The 20,797-nt window shown below is 38.2% G+C and overlaps 1 protein-coding gene across 1 annotated transcript in view; it reads left to right on the top strand.

Annotated features, from left to right (window-relative positions):
• The window catches only part of abtb2b (ankyrin repeat and BTB (POZ) domain containing 2b), a 44,520-nt gene extending 25,969 nt beyond the window's left edge, over positions 1 to 18,551 (top strand). Inside the window, exons 3-18 of the mRNA XM_008411541.2 lie at positions 1,720 to 1,866; positions 4,501 to 4,711; positions 10,506 to 10,658; positions 11,038 to 11,203; positions 11,454 to 11,543; positions 11,713 to 11,814; positions 12,216 to 12,312; positions 12,920 to 13,055; positions 13,577 to 13,839; positions 13,916 to 14,094; positions 14,182 to 14,287; positions 14,457 to 14,559; positions 15,655 to 15,742; positions 16,781 to 16,849; positions 17,723 to 17,836; positions 17,935 to 18,551. Coding sequence (XP_008409763.1) covers positions 1,720 to 1,866; positions 4,501 to 4,711; positions 10,506 to 10,658; positions 11,038 to 11,203; positions 11,454 to 11,543; positions 11,713 to 11,814; positions 12,216 to 12,312; positions 12,920 to 13,055; positions 13,577 to 13,839; positions 13,916 to 14,094; positions 14,182 to 14,287; positions 14,457 to 14,559; positions 15,655 to 15,742; positions 16,781 to 16,849; positions 17,723 to 17,836; positions 17,935 to 18,168 — 2,258 coding nt within the window. The 3' untranslated portion in view covers positions 18,169 to 18,551. The remainder of the gene's footprint in view (positions 1 to 1,719; positions 1,867 to 4,500; positions 4,712 to 10,505; positions 10,659 to 11,037; positions 11,204 to 11,453; positions 11,544 to 11,712; positions 11,815 to 12,215; positions 12,313 to 12,919; positions 13,056 to 13,576; positions 13,840 to 13,915; positions 14,095 to 14,181; positions 14,288 to 14,456; positions 14,560 to 15,654; positions 15,743 to 16,780; positions 16,850 to 17,722; positions 17,837 to 17,934) is intronic.
• The last annotated feature ends 2,246 nt before the right edge of the window (positions 18,552 to 20,797 follow it).

Raw genomic sequence — 20,797 nt, 5'->3', positions numbered from 1 at the left:
CTTCACTTGAAGTGACCTTAAACATGCAGCCAAAGCAACAATGGGAATGCTGTAGAATCAAAACAAATTGAATATGTCCCAGTCAAAGACTAAAYGCAATTGAGGATTGGTGGAAAAGCTAAAAAAAAATGCAGCTAAATGCTATAAATCCAATCTGAATGAGCTCTAGCCAATTTGAGATTTCTACTTTATTTTTAAAAGCTATGTATGTACTGTGTGTTTAAACRGGGACTAGCACATTATACAAATCAGATGGTTGCAATGAAAATACAAGTATGCAAAAATAGATGCAGTGTTACTTTGAATGAGACTGAAGAGTCTTTGACGGCAGATCAATGCTGCAAGGATATTGTAATTGAGTTACTTTGATTTCATCACTTTTGAAGTTTCTCMTCTAATCTGCTACTGTTGTCTTTATAAAAGTWTATGGTACATCATTTTCTTGTTTCCTTTCTCATCATCAGCGTTTTGAAACAATGTCTCCCTTATGGGGAGTAACATCATACCATTGATCAGAAACGCATAAGAATATCATTTTAGGGACAACATCCAGGGGCGGAAGTTAAAAATGATGCAGCTCTTTTTTTTGTTCATCATAMATACACCAGAAACCTTTTTTCTTCTTCTCTTTATTATCCCCAGCTCTACCCCCCGCCCTTCATTTTGTTCTCCATTGCATTAAGTACGTGCCTCTTTCTAGAGCCAAAAAAAARGTTGTCCTTCAGGCAGCTCACCAAGCACACTAAACGGTTTGATCTACTTCAGATTACAACACAGCCTGGTTTATACACACACTGTGCAGAAAAGCTAACAAAAAGGAGGCAGAGCAATACAAAGAGRCAAAAAAATAGAAGTCTGTCTTCTCGTCATTGGTTGCTACTTTTATCTTGYATCAGGAAGACAATTACAGCAGTGAAAGAACAAGATGCAATCTTCAAGTTATGTAAAAAGGATCCTATCTCTTTGTCTGAGTGTAAACTCACAGTAGGCGGTCACGTAGGGCAAATCTGATCTGACTGATTGCAACATATTCCTTTTAAGAAARACTTCTTTTAAATATAGTTCTGGTTTTTACTGTAGAAATGTTTACTTAAAAAAGTAAGTTTAAAGATGGGTTGGGCTCCTGAGCCCTCAGGGGTTCAATTCAAATAGGAAATGCCACAACTGACCAGGATAAAGCTTATTATGTTTTCTTGGTTTATTTAACCTGCTGGACATGCTTGTTTTTGCCAGCATCCATTTTGTCTTGAAAGCACAAGAGTAGGTAAAAAAAAAAAAAAGAAATACATGCAGTGTACAGTGTTTTCTCTACAATGTGAAATATTGTAGAGATAACAGCATTGGACTCTTTTCAGAGAACTATGTGTTTCATTTTGTGCTCAATGCTACTATGCATATTTCATATTTTCCCCATGAACATGAAAGAAAGCACGTCCTTAGTTTCACTGTTTTTTTTAATCTTGTCTTTGCAATGTGGGTCACGTTAGCAAGATTGCAAATGCAGCATTTTGTCATGTTACTGACATTAAAGATGGACACTATCCATTTATTTTAYTTATTGCGAACATTTAGTTGTACCAAAGTAAAATGGTTTAAATATAAATTTCAGAATTCTGTTTAAATTTTGACAATKTTTTTCCTTCCACTTGGAAATAACTTGCTACTGTGTGAAGTCTATCACATGAAATTAAATTAACTTTTTTGTCTTTGCATCTGTAGGTGTTTTGTCACTCCCAGCCCATTTCAGTCCGTACACAGAGAACCAGCAGACTGCGGACAGCAGAGAGGATGCTTACGCCCAGCTGGAGCTGAGAACACTGGAACAATCTCTTCTGGCCACTTGTGTGGGCAGCATCTCAGAGCTCAGTGAGTAAAAATAATCACTTTTACACTTTTAGTTTGGAGTTTGCATTTAAGTAAAAAAAAAAAAAATTCTGGACGTTGTTTAGGTAATGACACAAAAAAACAACAAATTTTCTTGAATAAAATCATAGATTCTTAAACCCTTTARAAATTCTCAGTCTTAAATTATTGTACTATGGTGTTCATAATTGACTTTCAGAATGCACTGATCTAAGCAAATCAAAAGTAAAAAAAAAACATTATAAATACTGTTGCTACGGCATAATGTATTACATAAATATTTTTGAATCGAGCTCGAGTTTCTCCTCTGAGACTAACTTGCCAAATAAACTGCGCCCATATTTGGTCCTTATTGGGTCATGGTTTRTTTTGGACATCTATATAGAGATTTTRTAAACCCTATTTAAGCACTTTTACTCAAAAAGAGCAATACAATGATATACTTGTGTCTCAGATAAATTTTATTTATCTGACCTATCTTAAACAAAATCTTTGAAGCCCAGTGTTATGTGAGTAAGGACTATGAAGGCCTAAACAAATTAAGCGCTCATAGTGATGATTGGGTACNAAAAAAAACATTATAAATACTGTTGCTACGGCATAATGTATTACATAAATATTTTTGAATCGAGCTCGAGTTTCTCCTCTGAGACTAACTTGCCAAATAAACTGCGCCCATATTTGGTCCTTATTGGGTCATGGTTTRTTTTGGACATCTATATAGAGATTTTRTAAACCCTATTTAAGCACTTTTACTCAAAAAGAGCAATACAATGATATACTTGTGTCTCAGATAAATTTTATTTATCTGACCTATCTTAAACAAAATCTTTGAAGCCCAGTGTTATGTGAGTAAGGACTATGAAGGCCTAAACAAATTAAGCGCTCATAGTGATGATTGGGTACRCTGTAGGTTGCGAAGGATTTGAATGTGATAAAGARCAGAAATATGGTTCATTAATAATTGAGAGGAAATKATGATGTTTRGGGATGTAGCTTGAGGCAGTAGAATAGATTTATAGGAGAGGGTTTAGTTATATGGAGAGTAAAGGTTCTACAGGAAAATKATTGAAAGGTAGAAAGGTGAAAACTGATGTTGTTAGGGGAGGGAGTRAGGAAAAGAGATGGAGGATAGTTTTGGTCAGGGATAAGTTTCCTATTCCAAATGAACCAACACTCTGTCATTTGTTCCTCCAGCACAAGGCCACGTTCATACGTTGCCGYCGTTATAGTGAGGCATTAAGAAAGTACAGACACGCTCTTTCTCTGACTTCTGCTCAGTGGCCTCTTTGTGCCACTTCTCTCTGGTGGGGTGAAACGGGGCAAATCTGGGTAGGGCTGGCATCTACACACATTCACGCCTAAAAAACACACACACATGCACACGTGTCCACTGATTCACATACATACAACAGAAATACGGCAGGTTTGGCACTTTGCCTGTCTGATCTCTTTGGCTCCAATCAGAGAAACATCTGTAGAGATGAATTTCTGCACTAGATATCGTCATAGATACAAACACTCTGCATACATCAAAAATATTCTAGAGATGACKTATATCAATGTGCATTTAAATAAAAAAAACTTTGTGKTTATTACAAGACTTTGGGTGAAATTTATAATTCAAGAATTGGCATTTCATGTCTGTCTGGAGCCAAGTTTAGGTTGAGGGGGAAAATGTAGACTGGAAACTAAGAGAGAAGCTCTCCATGTAGTGCAGGAATTCCACTGAGCCCTCCTGGAGGGATATTTGGTCCTGGTTATAGCACAAAGGGGGCCCTTCAGCTTTACATGGGGTCTGTTTTGGTCTGTCTAACCCAGCCTTACCCCCATGGTGGAACCCAGAAGAACTTCTTAACATAGACTAACACACACTCACACAGCTGAACTRGACACAGGGCTTTGTTGTGCCTTCGAAAATGTGCCTAAACATTAACCCGGGGATAATCATTTTAAATGAATGTAACTCTGTCCCAAGTTTAACCTGTGTAATGKTGATGTGTGATTAGTGTTTTTCTTACAGCGGCTGTGGTCTCCCAACAGTATCTAGAAGGTTTATCACATTTTCCTGTTTTTTTTTCTGATTGTTTTGGTTTTTTCCTTACTGTTATCTAAGTAAGCCTTTCCTAAATGCTGACAGTTCTTCACTAAGTTTATATAGTGGACCTTTTTTTTCTTAATTGTTTTTATAAAGACTAGTTGAGATAAGATTGTAGATTTTATATAGCTAATCTGTTYTTTTATGACCGAAACTGAGATCTATATGCTGACTCCAGTGATCTAATTGTTCTTGCAGTAAACAGTTGAACAGTTCATTAGAKTCAGTGATCAGCTGTCTGTTCTCCCATTAACCCCCTCAGTGATTAAAGATGAATGACTGTTTTAGACTGGCTGTCTGGCTTTGCTTACTGATAATGACTCTACTAATGGCAGAGTTCATTTGAGTCATGGAGGAAAGTTGTTGAGGAAAGGAGGAAATCCGGTCTGACTGGAAGACCACAGAGTCTAAACACATAACTCCAATTATGCGTTTTTTTTATCTACTACTCAACATTTTTGCACATCCATCTCCCGGGAATTGAGAAATTGGGTCAAATGTTTTAGCTGATGTTCAGTGTTATATTTGCTCTGTTCCAGGTGACTTGGTGTCCCGTGCCATGCACCACATGCAGCGTCTCAGCTCAGTGCGTCCAGGACAGAGCCCTGCCCGTCACGCCCGTGCCCAGCAGCCTGTGTCCTGGTCGCCTGACGCCCTCCACACCCTTTACTACTTCCTGCGCTGCCCGCAAATGGAGTCYATGGAGAATCCCAACCTGGATCCCCCACGCATGGCTCTGAGCAAAGAGAGGTAGGAATCATGGCTGACTGAACTCTGCCAGGATGTAACACGCTATTAAATAACAAAATTAAACTTGTGGTTTGATTGAAATTTAAGTTTTACACACATACATTTCCTTTCAAAAGCACTAAGAACCCTTGAGTATTGTAACATTTTATCATGCTATGTATTTTTTAGTTTTATTTTATCTGAAAGAGTAAGAAAAAGGATTAATGAACCTGTTTCCAKTTTCAAAAGGAATATTATAGAACTTGGCAAACATGCGAGATGAAGTCCTGATCAGATAATTCTGAAGCTAAGCTTTTTGGCCTACATCAAAGCACTGTGCATACAGAAAACCGAATGCTGTGTTGAGTACAGTGTCTGCTATGTGAAACATGGTAGTGACAGCGTAAWGCTATGGGATGCAGCAAGGAAAGGAAAACTGGGAAGAACTAGTGGGCAGATGGATAGAAATGCAGGACAATTATGGAAGACAACCAGCTAGTCTGCAAAAAACTTGAGATTATTTGACCGAAGCCATATATATAAGAGCATCAATGGAAAAAATATTATGCTTTGCACCAGACCTTAGTTCTTCAATCTAATTTCCATCTGCAGTCTGTCCATTCAATCTGACTACACTTGGGCTATTTTACAAAAATAATCTAGAAAAAAAAATCCACTGGGGTTTGTACGTAAAGTGCCACAATGTGAAAAAAGGTTTAAGAGGTTTAAATGTTATTTCAAGATTTTTCTTTTCATACGTTTACTTAGTGGAATTAGAGATTAGAGGTTTTGTAATGAGTTTAGCAGAGATCTAACTAAAGCCACAGCTTTATCCACAGCAAATAGAAAAACCCTTAAACCTCTGAAATTACTGCTTTAGTTCTAAAATTAAATCAGTAGCTTTTCCAATGGCAGCTCGTATTTYTTAATGATTTTTTWAAATCTATGTCTAATTATATTGCCCTCTAATCATTTAAGTGTTATTTTTTATTACGTTAATTACTAGAAGAAAATGCTCCCAGGTGTTAAGTTGGGTTGAAGGACGACTTAAAAGCACCTTGAGGTGTAAATTAGGTAGCACAGTGGTGATTTAATGGATTTAAAGAAGGATGGGTGCTCTGTAATTCTGTCTCCTTAATTCTGCTCCAAGTTAGGTTTAGTTAAACGGCTCTAACTACAGAGTGTTTAGAAAGGCAGTTGGAAAATATTTGCACTCTCTGGATATTTGCACATAATTTTTGCAATTAAGCCTCTTCTATTTGCAAATTACTTTCATATGTAGACTGAGGCTTTAATGTCAAAGAAATTATATTTTCTGCTGTTTGATTTCAACAGGCAGTAGGGAGTATAAACTTGCCAAAAWGTMCTSTGTTTGAATGCTGAAATGCTGATTGGAATGAACAGATTMATTTTTGCCAAGGTGTAAATCTCTCAGAAAGTTAATAAATGTAAACGATAAGGACCTGCACTGTGTCTGCATTTGTCCTCAAGTCTGGGAAAAGACGTACCGTTTTTCTCTGTGTGTAAAGGTTAATTAATTGACTTTACATCTAAGGCATGGGTRCTTTTCCAAAGCACCCAATTATTTAAACTGAATTTAAATTAGTGTAAATTTGTAAGTTTTGTCCACATTATTGAGGTATTGTAGTATTAGAAAGTCATGATGCATCATCTTCTCTTAGAAGTGTTTAGACTATATGCATGTGTTTAACGGGTAAGAGATGAGGCCATCTGTCTCTGATACATTTAATAGTGAACATACACAGTATAAGCATGCTATGGTGGACTTCTCATTAGCATCAAACAGACCAGTAAAACTCCCCCTGTCTTTTCCCATCTAAAGTTTTCTTTGAAACCCTTTTTAATGTTGGATGTATATCACACTGGTTTATGTGAGCAGAATAAAACTATAGCCCTCTTTCTAAACATTTGAACATTCNAAATCTATGTCTAATTATATTGCCCTCTAATCATTTAAGTGTTATTTTTTATTACGTTAATTACTAGAAGAAAATGCTCCCAGGTGTTAAGTTGGGTTGAAGGACGACTTAAAAGCACCTTGAGGTGTAAATTAGGTAGCACAGTGGTGATTTAATGGATTTAAAGAAGGATGGGTGCTCTGTAATTCTGTCTCCTTAATTCTGCTCCAAGTTAGGTTTAGTTAAACGGCTCTAACTACAGAGTGTTTAGAAAGGCAGTTGGAAAATATTTGCACTCTCTGGATATTTGCACATAATTTTTGCAATTAAGCCTCTTCTATTTGCAAATTACTTTCATATGTAGACTGAGGCTTTAATGTCAAAGAAATTATATTTTCTGCTGTTTGATTTCAACAGGCAGTAGGGAGTATAAACTTGCCAAAAAGTACTCTGTTTGAATGCTGAAATGCTGATTGGAATGAACAGATTAATTTTTGCCAAGGTGTAAATCTCTCAGAAAGTTAATAAATGTAAACGATAAGGACCTGCACTGTGTCTGCATTTGTCCTCAAGTCTGGGAAAAGACGTACCGTTTTTCTCTGTGTGTAAAGGTTAATTAATTGACTTTACATCTAAGGCATGGGTRCTTTTCCAAAGCACCCAATTATTTAAACTGAATTTAAATTAGTGTAAATTTGTAAGTTTTGTCCACATTATTGAGGTATTGTAGTATTAGAAAGTCATGATGCATCATCTTCTCTTAGAAGTGTTTAGACTATATGCATGTGTTTAACGGGTAAGAGATGAGGCCATCTGTCTCTGATACATTTAATAGTGAACATACACAGTATAAGCATGCTATGGTGGACTTCTCATTAGCATCAAACAGACCAGTAAAACTCCCCCTGTCTTTTCCCATCTAAAGWTTTCTTTGAAACCCTTTTTAATGTTGGATGTATATCACACTGGTTTATGTGAGCAGAATAAAACTATAGCCCTCTTTCTAAACATTTGAACATTCTGTTTTTCTTTAAAAGCATCTGCTTCTTCATCACTGCACACATTCTGCAAATGTTACAGAGCCAACTCAGGTGGTAGGCTATGGAAGTTCAAACCTGGAAGTGATTACAATGGTAAAGTCTGTTCATGCTGCAGAGTTCTCTGCTACAGAGGGCCTCTTCATCTATGTGACACACCCTCTATTGGAAGCTTTCTAAAATCTTTGGCAGAAACTCAAAACTGCCAGAATCTGTGTGGGCCACATCATCAAATGTTACAGGGAGCCTGGTGAGAGACTAACAGCAGATTCTCTTTTACTACAAGRGCCGACTMGTTTTGGTCCCAAATAAAACTGCTGCATGGCTGTATGTGATAATTATTAAACTGCATGAAACATAGAAGGGCAAACACTTTGGTCTGAGCATATGCTTGATTTTGCACAATGTTTGAATAGAAATGATTAATCATCCTGTGTTCAAATGACTAAAGACACTCCTTTAAAATAAAAAGATAGATTAGAGTACTAATAAAATGTAATTGATACGCTGTATTTTATTATTCTTGTTTTCAAATATAGATTAAAAAAGATCATCTTCTAGAATCTAGATGAGTGATTAAACTTATCTGTCACATTGCTTTGATTAAGACAAGATAGCCTTTAAATATTTTRATTAATAAGCTTTAGTCGCTACTGGACATGGCAACAGATGTTTGAACTCTAATCTGTCCTGCATGAAAAGTAAACACACCTGAGCATTATTTATTAAGCTCATCATTCTTTTATGGTTGAAGAAGTGCAATAATTCAAAGCCATTGTTTATATTTGCAGGTATGGGAAAGTCTGTACATGGTAGTCTGTGTAAATTCATCRTCTGCATCTCTCAGAGCRTGGCTCTCAGCATGCCGGGTCACAAGGCTAGCTGTGGGCGCTATCTAGTTTCAGTGTTAACTGCCATCAAGGCTTTGATGTTAATCTAATCTCTGTCGAAGCTGCAGTTTTTGTTTCAGGTTTAAGGGCACAACCTAGTGCAGCGGTCATGTGAGGAGTTTAATGAGAGGAAGAGGAAAGAAATATGGGGGGTAATTATGAGAGAAGACGAGCTGCATCTGCTGAACATGCATTTCTACAGAGACACATTAAGATCTTTTACTGGTAAAGGTCTTTCAGACCTCTTAAGACTTCTTCCAACACATCCCAGTTATGGATGATGGGGTTTCGGTCAGTCGCAGGTTGCTAATCCACATATGGGAGAAAAAGGACATCTGTCATACTACATGCTTTATTGATCTTTTTTATTTTGCCTATTGCATTAAATCTCACTGCACTGGTTGCTCATAGCTGACACAGATGGTAATGCTCAAGAAAATGTAAGTCAGACTATGCAGGACTATGGTGTGGTTTCTTAAAACTCCTTTACCTGTTAAACAGACTGACAGAGTAATAAGGTTTTAGATTAATCCTCTAATGGAGCAGTGGGTGTAAAGTGCAAATGGCTAAATATGTTAAATTGGAGATGGTTCAGTTTTGTTTTAGCTGACTTGCTTAGAATTTGCCTGGAAAGAACCACACAATAAACAATCTGCACTGCAAGTGCTGTGTTTTTAAAAGAAAAAAAAATAMATGTAGAAATGAATGAATACATCCACCTGCAAAATCCAATTTGTGTTAAGTGGAGYACATTAAGAGAGCTATAAACATTGATTCCCAAACCTACAGGGCCTTCTCTCCTCAGAAACATGACGTTCTTATCACTCTTTGCCTGCAGCACTATCTAAAAAGTGGCAGACTGCCTCCCAACCCCCTGCCTCACGTTGACATATCCCACCTGCTTCCTAGCCGTTTCCCAAACACTTAGACCTTAATTATATGCACCCAGCAGCTACACTTCACACCCCCTCCCTCCTTCTTGAGCTCATCAGTTCCCAGTCTGCTTGTTCACAGTCACGCCTGGCTGACGGTGAGACCCCTCCTGACTGATCTGCTACTGACAAAACATCATTTGACAGAAAATTTAAAAAAAAAGACTTCAGAGCTCATGTCAGACTAACTGCAGGTATTTAAATGCATTTTGATCTGTTGGATATTTTAGGAAAAAATCTGCCAAAGGTCAGTTAAAACCGAAATATTACACTTTGCTCAGATTTTGATGTCATCTAAGCAGTCATATCACAATTAATAATACTGCAAGACTTTCAGTCCTTGTTAACTACAGCTGCACAGTGCAGGGTTTGATGCAGTTCATGAATACAAATGGAGGCGTATTCATGAATTGCATTRAACCCTGGATCACATCAGAACAGATGTAAGCTCACTGAGAATAAACATCACAGCAGGAGTAAGACAGTCGCCAGTAACTTAAGATAGCACAATGGCAGTGTTCATGCAGCCATTAACAGAATGTCACTGAGGCATCAAAGGACCAAAAGCAAAAAATCCCATTCACAGTAAAACGCTGTTGTTCACAAGCTAACTCTATGCACATATGGTCAGAGCAAGGTGGAGACAAAAAGGCTTAGCACTAGATAACYGGCTAGATATTACATTACTAAGGACCGCATCATCTCTTGCTGATTCAGATGGAGGATGATGATGAAGACAAACAAAGCAAAAGGGTGTGTTTAATCCAGATGCATTTAAGAATGTCACAGACATGGCTACAACAATGCAACCATCCTTACTTCTGCAAAATCTGTGTAATCTTCTCCAAAATCTTCAAACTCAAAATCTTTTTTATCTTTCGGTTCAGTGGCCACTCTTGTTTTTTTTTATGGTTAATATTTTAGGAACGCCTGGTTGGTGCACATCTAAGCTTTTGACTTTGAAATCAAGCATGGCTTTAAAGACTACTCATTGTTATTTCAAGATCAACAAACAGGTGAATGATCTTTTCTTTTAGGCCATTTATGCTGTTGCCGCCTCTGATGGAGTGGATGAGAGTGGCCATAGTTCACGCCGAGCATCGCAAGAGTCTGTTGGTGGACAGCGATGATGTCAGACAGACCGCCAGGCTCCTCCTTCCAGGACTCGACTGTGAACCAAGACAACTGAAGTAAATCGACACATAACTGCTGTCCTTTCACGAATTGAATTATTGTCGAGTCGGTTAATATGTCATGTATACATTTCAATTTGTCTGACCTAAGAAAAAAAAAACCTTAAAGCTATGTTATGCCTCCAGATGTGTTGTCTTTTACCTTTGCACTTTTAAACTGATTCAGCTTTCTGTTTAAAAAGTGGAGGCTGTGAGAAGCAGACCAGTAACTACACACTGGCTGCATAGTGTTATTGTACAGTTTTATTTCTGTAGAAAAACATTTCATGTTAACATATGGTCAGCATGAGCCACTTGGTGGTTCTAAAAGGTTTTTAATTGGGTGTATAAATCTTGATTCCTTTAATAAGGTGTATAAATCTTGATTCCTTTTAAGGCCGGAGTGTTGCTTTAGCTCCTTCAAGCGTCTGGACTCCAAAGCCGCCATAGATAAATTCAACCTGGACTTGGGTTTTCGGATGCTCAATTGTGGACGCACTGATCTCATTGGTCAAGCTATTGACCTGCTCAGGCCCGACGGGGTCAACAGCATGGACGACCAGGTATGAGCACTATTAGAGCAACTGCAGTAATTAGGATTTATATACATRTRSATGTAGATGCACTGATTTATATGTAAACTTTTTGTGGATAAGTTTAGAACAAATCAGCTGTGGATCAGGGGTTCTTTATAAAAGTAHACCAGTTTTCATCAAATTTAAAATAATCTCACCTGAAGGCAGGAAAGCTTGCATGCATGATAAATGGGCTTCTTTTTTGCCTGATCTTGCTCTTTTCCTCTTCGTCATTCAGGGTATGACCCCTCTGATGTATGCCTGTGCAGCTGGAGATGAGGCCCTTGTCCAGATGCTGATTGATGCTGGAGCCAACCTTGATGTGGCGGTAAATAAAGAACAGATGTCCTCAACCTTTATGATGTATTTGCAAACAATTTGTCAACAGATATATTTGCAAAAATGGCATCCAAAATCCACTCTGATTATCCATGTAAACATCTCCAGTCTTTGCCTTGAGATAATTTATTCTTTTCTAATCTGTTCTGCAAATGCAGGTTCCATTGTACTCCCCAAAGTATCCTTCTGTACATCCTGACAGTCGACACTGGACAGCTCTCACCTTTGCAGTGTTGCATGGACACATCCCTGTAGTGCAGGTAAAACATATACACATATTGGTATCTTTAGTGTTATATTAAAATCCCACTGATTGGTGTTTTTTTTTTTTGCCTATTCTAATTTCCACTTTTACCATTTGCTGTAGACCTATCTATCTAACCATAGACCTGACAAAACAKTGTTAAATACCTGTTAATGTGTTCCCTCATGCTGTACAAGAAAACCTAACCCTCATGAGCTGTAAATTCAACCTCTATTTTAAAAAAATACCACAAACATTTTCACTTTTTTTTTATACTTTTGGTGAACAAAAAAGTMTTCTCACACGTGCTGTTTATCAGCACAATTAACCACTTTGCTATACCTYGTTTATAAACCAGTGTCCTTTTAATCTACTTTCAAGACATGCTTCATAAATGGATGTGACGTTTGTCTGCAGCTTCTGTTGGATGCRGGAGCCAATGTGGAGGGGGCAGCAGTCCGAAATGGTCAGGAGACCACAGCAGACACTCCGCTGCAGCTGGCGTCTGCAGCAGGTGGGTAAACGCAGACACTTTAGCTCAAAGCATAGCTCATGTTGGAGTGCTGCTTATGTACAATGGGTTTGTGTTCTCATTTGATTCATTGCCAGTAAAGTTTTGATACACTACATWCAAAAAMAGCTGTAAGAAAGAAAGGTAAATTAATGAGAGAGGTTGTTGTCTTTCTGTCAAACATCKCATAACTCATTGGCATCCAGTATCACACAGTACTACTTTTCCCATAGATCACAAAGTTGTGAATGTGCAGGGGCAGTGGGAGGGGATTAGTGGAATTAGAGTGTAAAATGAAAGTGCGGTGAAAAAAGAAATGCTGCCTGCAGTAGTTTAGTCCCTTCTGGCCCACATTCCTCCACAGGATCATCTGAAAGCCATACAGTGTAGTAAAAGACACATGGTCCACACATAGCTGCAGTGACAGTGAGCAAAACGCCTTAATGTGAATGTGCTGCTGGTTTATGAATCTAATGTAAACTGCAATACACTGATCTCTGGAAAGTAAACATTGAGTACATAAAAAACATAACTGCAGAAAAACTAAAAGTTTTTAGTTGATTTTAATAAAATRTGTTTAGAAGTTGATAGGTGTTTATGTGTTTCTCAGGTAACTATGAGATGGTGACTTTGCTCCTGGCACGTGGCGCTGACCCCTTATCAAGGAGCCATGATGGAAATGCTCTTACGTCATCTCTTTATGAAGACATGAACTGCTTCAGTCATGCTGCTGCACATGGACACAGGTTTGTCGCATTTCATTTTGAGACATTACTTATTTTCAGTGCTTCAATTCAAAACAGAAACTAAAAATTTATGTATTTTTATATTTTATCCTACCACACTTTTTCCCGTCGACTCAACTTACAGTACTCTCTGATCGGCTGATGTCTTTAGTAATGACTTATTGTGGCTTACACTCCTTGTGAAGGCCATAAGTCGTAACATTTCTGTAATAATTGTCTTTTTTAAATTTTACATATAATATTGCTTAACTGAAACTTTATTTTTAAGTTCATTCTGAGTGGAGATGCAATGTATCTAGTGTGCAAAGTGAGCAGGGTTCTGTGTTGTCCATTTGTTTTTTAAAAACCAACTGGTAGAGTGATCCTCCCCACCTGTTTGCTGTGTGTTCATGTGAACTCCGTGTAGACTCAACACTTCACATTCCACACTAAGAGTGATGGATTATCTAATCGCATAGATCACAGGGTCACAGAAATGTATTTTTTGCCATTTAATGCTTGTTGTTTCCTTCCTCCATCAGAAACGTGCTGAGAAAGCTACTGACTCAACCCCAGCAGATCAAAGAGGATGTCTTGTCTCTGGAGGAGATCCTAGCAGAAGGAGTGGAGAATGAAATTCCAGGGATGTGTCCTTATCTTCCAACACCTTCGAATGGCACTCCGACACTGCAGGATGCAGACATACCCAAGCTCTGCAAGGCCAGGATGAAGGCTCTTCAAGAAGCTAGCTACTACAGTGCTGAGCACGGATATCTTGATGTCACCATGGAGCTTCATGCAATGGGTACCTTTCACATAGCCATAAGACAACAGGACTTTTGTTTATTTGTGCTTCTAAAACCAAACTTATCTGTAATTAGGTGTGCCGTGGAAACTGCATGTGTGGCTGGAATCTCTTCGTTGTGCCCATCAGCAGTCCAAGACGGGAGCCATCCTCTCTCTTCTCAGAGAGTTTACCACAGTYCGAGAAGAGGACTACTGTGATGAACTTGTCACCACAGGCTTGCCCCTTATGTTCACTATCCTGCGAGCCACCAAGGTAATGTCAAACATGGAGCCTGTGACGTTTACTACTTTTCAGTCTCCGGAATAAGAAATAATCCTGACCTTCTGTTCTTTCTTTCAGAACGATGCCATTATACAGCAGTTGGCAGCTATTTTTAGTCACTGTTTTGGCTCAGCACCACTTCCAGCCATCCCTGAGATGAAGGCGTCTCTTTCAGCTCAGTTGGGTGAGAAAGCTTCGATTGATGACTGTATGAATAAATGTAGTTCACTGTCCTAAAGTGCGAATTTTAAACAAAGCTGCCAAAAATTATAATAAGCTATTATTACATTGAAAGTAGGATGTGATGGGCTGAAATCTGAGTTATTTACATATTGCTAATCTGATTTTTACAGATCCACTCTTTCTGAACAACCCAGACATGTCAGATGTGACATTTTTGGTGGAGGGAAAACCATTTTATGGACACAAAGTCCTTCTGATAACGTCTTCTAACAAGTAAGTGCAACCACTCTTCATTTTGCAGATGTGTATTAATTTTAGACACACAAATCWGAATTTTATGTTTGAGTTTTCATCTGCCAAAATGTATTCAGATTTCTTTTTTTGTTGCCTTCTTGACTGACATGTAATACATTTTACCACATTTGTGAAAGGAATCACTGTAAAAGTTATTTTTAGGGAAGAACAAAATGCTTAAAGAGCTCAGTTTGAAACTGCCCTTAGAATAACCTTAGTACTTTTCTAACACTGTAGCCTCTGTATGTCTTCCTTTGAGCAGAGATTCCCAACCGTGGCYCTCAGGACATAATGTCCTGCATGTTTTAGATGTGTCCCCACTCCTGTACAATTGATTGAAATTATCAAAGGTTTGGGGTTAGCAAAGTCTTAAAAATCAGCGTCTGTCCTCTTCTGTTCTTCAGCGAGAGATGTTTGACCAACACAGACCTACCAGGTCATGTCTACACATTTACAGTTAACTCTAGCTACCCATCTCAACAACCTTCTTGCTATATTTAGCAACATTTTAGACAAGAGAAAAATGGTATCGGCCAAAATCGAAATCAGCAGGTCAGGCTTTTTAAAAGATTAGAACCCAGTTTATAACCCATTCATGTAAGCCATGTGTGTAGCAGTAGGGAAACAAATAAAATATGCAGGACAGTTGTCACTGAGAACCACGACTGGGAACCTACGCTTTAGTGGTTAAAGACTTCCAATAACTGAAATTTCCAAATTGGACATATTCTGTAACGGAGAATTTCTGACGTTTCTCTATTATACGTTGAAAGTCTCTGTTGTAACTTGAAAGAATGCAGACCTATCCCAACATGTCAAAAATGACTTTCTTTTGAATCCGTTTTTATAGCTGTGCTCCATTTATTGTTGCTTAATTCTGTTACAGCATTCACACCAAAGAGTTGAAACAATATTACCTGGTTGAGCTTATGTTTTTTTAGGTTTCTGACCAGTTGGTATTTTTTTCAGGCMAGTCAAGCTAAAAGCAATCAATTTCTCAGTGCATTTAATTTACTTGAGGTTTTTAGAGGAAAACCTAATTGGACATTGATAGAACTACTTTTTTCCTTTTAGATTCAAATCTCTGCTGGCGTCCTCTGGATCAGATGGAAGCCCCAGCAAAGAAATTGAGATCAGCGATGTCAAGTACCATATTTTCCAGGTATGAAAAATATCTAGCATACAATAATATGAAAAATAGACCAGGGTACCCTATGAGTTTTAATTTCTAGCACTGAAAAAAATCATAAAAACTGTAAAAATATACTTTGACCCATGTTAATTCCTGTATGTCCATAAATATTGCATACCCACTGATATGAGCTTCATTTAACTGGAATGTCAGAGATTATTGTCTGTTATCAAAATCACATCAGCAGTACTTGACATTAGCTGCATTTCCATTTAATTGACAAAGTTGAATTATTTGACAAAATAATGGAAAAATGGCAATTTTGAAAAAAAAAAAAAATGAAAAAAAAAAAACTGCAAAGTTAAACACTTTATGCTTTACACGAATCACACAATCAGCAACTGGATGTTTCCACTGGTGCATGAAGAAAACGGGAAGTAATTGGAGGATCATTGTCCAGAATGTTTTTGATGACTTATTGAGTGAAGAGAGATTCACATTTGATTTTCTTGCTGTTCTTTTTAATGGAAACTCATTAAATCAGAAATAAAGCATCCCAGGAAAATAATCGCATACCAACTTTTAAGAAGAGCTGGAAGTGACGGGGCTTGAAGATGCACTGCTAGAGCAAGAGCTGGCCAGCTCATTATCMTAGATTCATTAATTCTACCATAAACCAGAGGACGTTGAAGGAAAATAACACTATTTGTAACCTGGAACACAATAATAACCTAAACAAAAAAATCCCATGAGAAATAAATTMTTGGATCCAGTAAAAGACCAGACCTATATGTAATTCAGTTCKTTTGATGTGACTCTACAAGGGCTGTACATGGAGTAAACCCCAGACTGACRTCCAATGGCTCCAAGAAGTGTCTTTTTGACATTCCTTCRGCCTAAGGGTCACAGGGTGACCTAATGTTTCCTTTAGCCAAAAATAAATCTGACAAATTTGTTTGAAAGAAATACATTTTTACAGTGTCGTCTCTTTTTTTCCTKCATRTKMCAAAACAATTAGATAAACAGATGCTGAAATGTTGTTAAACTAGACCTTTGACCTCTCTACAGATGATGATGTCTTACCTGTACTGTGGAGGAACAGAATCACTGAAAACGAATGTGATGGACTTACTGGAGGTGAGAGCAGCACTGAAGGTTCAGATCATGCTAATTAGATTGACTTGAACTGTACAGACATAAATATGTTCACACATTTTTACTATAGTCAGTATGAGATCACAGAACAGTATGTTATGGTAAAGGTACGTGATCAAACTTGTGTTTTTGCTYCTCCAATTTTTGCCAGTTCACTCCATGAAATTGGGCTCATTTTCCAAAATTAATACACAAAATGTGAATTCATGGCCTGTATTCTTTCACCATCCAACCTGTTTAGTGCAAATTAAGCTGGACATTAGTTTTACCTGAAAGTTAGTTCATTTGTATACTAATTGACTAAATGTTTTCATTCAATATTACCTTACTGAAAGATGAGAATGAATACCAAATCAATCTGTAGGCTAAATAGACTTGTTTTTTTCCATCAACTACTATCAAAATGCCACCTTGTTAGCAGAGGAACCGAACTTGGATCCAGAATTGATATCGCCAAAACCTGATMTAGTCATGGCAGATCATCAAAAAGCATTCAGTTATGTAGGTTATACTTTTAGGAACTGCAATTAGTGAGATATGTATTCTAAAGAACAGGAGTACTCAAAAATATTTACAAGTTCATAATGAGTGCGATTTAAATCTCTGCTGAGACACATTCATCAGCCGGAGGCAGCAACAGCTCTGTGTATTCCTGCTTCTGGGGGACATGCAAACACATGCAGCTTTGTGAAACTGATCTAGTTCCTTATAATTTTCTGTTCTATAACCGGATACCACGGCCAAAATAAATAAATCTAAGCCTAGATTATGACTACAGACACAACCAGGTGGGTTTATGAACTAAAAGATTATGAAAAGTGTATAAAATTATGTTTGTTTTTTTTTCCCCTACAGCTTTTGTCGGCTGCTAATCAGTTCAAGCTGGGGGCACTACAAAGACATTGTGAGCTCATCTGCTCCAAGCACATAAACCTCGACAATGCAGTCAGCATCTACAAGACAGCCAAGGTAATGTCTGTTTGAGAAGGTTGTGCTACTCTGTTGTAATCTGGTCTACATTTTGTAAGCAGCTAAAACATGATTTTTTTTTTTTTTTCCTTGAACAGGCAAACGGTTCGGTGGATCTGAGTTCATGTTGCGAAAGTTTCTTCCTGCAGCAGATGCCGGCACTGCTGGAAAAAGACGGCTTCAGGACCCTGTTACTAGGAACCAACTGCACTCGACAGGGGAATAACTGCACTTCTTCTCTGGCTCACAGCCGCAGTGACTCACCTCTGGAAGAGCTGGAGGCCATCCTGGCTCAGCGTCTACGCTCGCTTTACATTTCATCTCAAGTCTGAAGACGTGAGCCGCTGCAATGAGACGAGACGAAAAGCAACAAGTGTGTGAAAGTTGCAGAAGGCGGCTTTGTGTAAATACAGGTGGATTGGTTCTGTAGGAACCACATTCCAGAGAAAATGCTGCAAAACTGTGTAGTGTGGCACGGTGACTGATTTGGCAGTTGTTGACTCTGAACAGTGTTATTTTGTTCCAAGCACTACATGATGGCGGTTACTGTGACAAACAGTAGGTTTTTCAAAAAGGGTGGTTTGTGTTTTGTGTTTTTTCTCCAAGGCTCAGGAAGCCTAAATGGAGAGGCAAGTTTCAAAACAAAATACTGCTGCCATCTAGTGGAAAGGACTGAAATTTGCAGCAACTCCTGGGTTTTGACTGAAGCAATGTACAGTAACCATAGACTGAAGACGCAGTGTGGGAGGAAAGCTCAGTCCAGTCTGTAGTGATGCAAATGTTTATATTAAAAAAACAAGTACACTTTTATATTGTTTTTTTTAACTAAAATATGACCAGAATGACATTTACTGCTAAGTGGGATGGACATTTTCTATTTAATAACAAAAGATGTGAAAGTATTTAATGAGGCGTGCCCTTTTATTTCATTCTTAATCCAAGCTAATTAATATTTTTAAAATGCTTCAGCTGTTTATGCAGGCATACTAATAGGTAATTAAGCTTATCTTGATGTTTACCATATTTACACAGCCACAACAGAAGGATTTGAGAAATATGTTTTGCCTGAAATAAACCTTGTGACTTTGACTGGAACTTTTTTTTGTATGGACTCACCTGAAAGCAGCAGCCACAGGAGCCTGTAAGAGGAATGCAAATGCATATTCAAACAAATACTTTCTCACAAGAAAAACAGCAAGGGGAAAAACAAAACACAAAATCTTAATTTTTAATCAATGAGCTCTTATTTCTACAAGGCTGTGTTAGGCTAAATCAGCACATCTAAAAGTTGAACTTAATATCCCACCCACATCTGTTGTCAAGAAACGCACACAATGGACAAATACTGCACAAGGACATTCTTGCCTACAGGGCAGTTTAGACCAATTAACATCAAGTCATGTTTTTGTATTGTGGAAGAAAGCCATAGTAACTGAGAACCCACACATGAACAAGGAGAACATAAAAACTACTCGGGGCATAGTTAAACCAAGCTGAGCAAATGCAACATCTCCTAGGCACCCAAAATTCTGGATTTTCCTTAACTATAAACCATAAATATCAACATGAATAGAAACAAATGGTTGAAGTTGGTTAATTTAGCAATTTGTTTACATTCAAAATGTCACTTTTTATCAGATATGAATCATAAGCTGAGGGGGGGAACAAGTCTGGAAACAGAGTGTTGCACTCCATTATCCAAGGCAGGCTTGAAGAAGAATCCACTTTTAAAGGAGTCTGATAAAGTGGTCTGGGTTTCTGATCAGGTTCCTCATGGATATAATCTACTGAGATGATACCTTGTGCATATGCAGGAAGGTACAAAAACTGTTACCCATAATGATCTGAAGAGGCATATCAAGGTTTGACTCCTGCTTCCCTTTGTCAACCTATATGTGGCTTTGTGGGCTTACCTGAAAACAGTGGTCTCTTAAATGCACCAACCTTTGAGTACAAATAAAATATACCCTATAAAAAAGCCAGAAAGGAAAGGTTATGAATAAAAGATACACAGCTCAAAATAAAAGAAAGGGAACACTAAAATAACACATTCTAGATCCCAATGAATGGAATATTTCAGTTGAAAGCATTGACAACAAAATAGCAACAATTATCGATGTAAATCTAAATTGCCCCACAGTACTATGGATTTTACACTCAAAAGAAAGTGGAAAATCCTATCGCAAGCTGATCCAACTTCTGTGGAAATTCCTCAAGAAAAGTCCAAATGAGGCTTAGTAGTGTGTGTGTTCTCCTGAGGGATCCAAATGTGCTTTATTGGATTCAGGTCTGCGGAACACGCGGGAACCCAGATCCCACTGCATCGACAGATGGTCTCACAATGGGTCTGAAGGTCTCAACCTCAAACCCATTGCGTCCTTCCGAAGACGTACTGTACCTCTCCACACCATTACTGACCCACCGCCAAACCGGTCATGTTGCAGACAGCACATTTTCCACGGTGTCTCCAGACTCCAGACATCTGTACCTGCTCTCATCCGTGAAGAGAACACACCGCCAATCTTGGTGTTCTCTGACAAAAGCAAACCACTCTGCAGAGAGTTGGGGTGTAAGAAGAACAGCCCCCACTCATGGATGTCGGACCCTCATACCACCCTCATGGAGTATGATCTTTGAGCAGAAACATACACACAATGGCCTACTAGAGGTTATTTTGCAGGCAATGAGTTGTAAACTCCCATCTCATGACACCTCTTGGCATGTGGACACTGACAACATGCAAAAGTGACCAAGATGTCAGCCAGAAAGGATGGGAACAGACAACTGGTCTGCAGTGACCATATACAAAACTCGTCCTTTATAAGGGTCATCTGGCTAATTGCCTCTCATGACCACCTGTTGCCTGTTGTATTTGCAAAGCGGGAGGTGAAATAGATTCACACGGTGTTGGTTTGACAGAAGTGCGATTGACTTGAAGTAACATTGAGTTGTTTAAATGTA

Source organism: Poecilia reticulata, linkage group LG6 (genome assembly GCF_000633615.1).
Source record: "Poecilia reticulata strain Guanapo linkage group LG6, Guppy_female_1.0+MT, whole genome shotgun sequence".
NCBI classification, from domain to species: Eukaryota; Metazoa; Chordata; class Actinopteri; order Cyprinodontiformes; family Poeciliidae; genus Poecilia; species Poecilia reticulata.
Note: the sequence above shows the minus strand (reverse complement) of the source record. Positions and strands in the feature narration are given on the sequence as shown.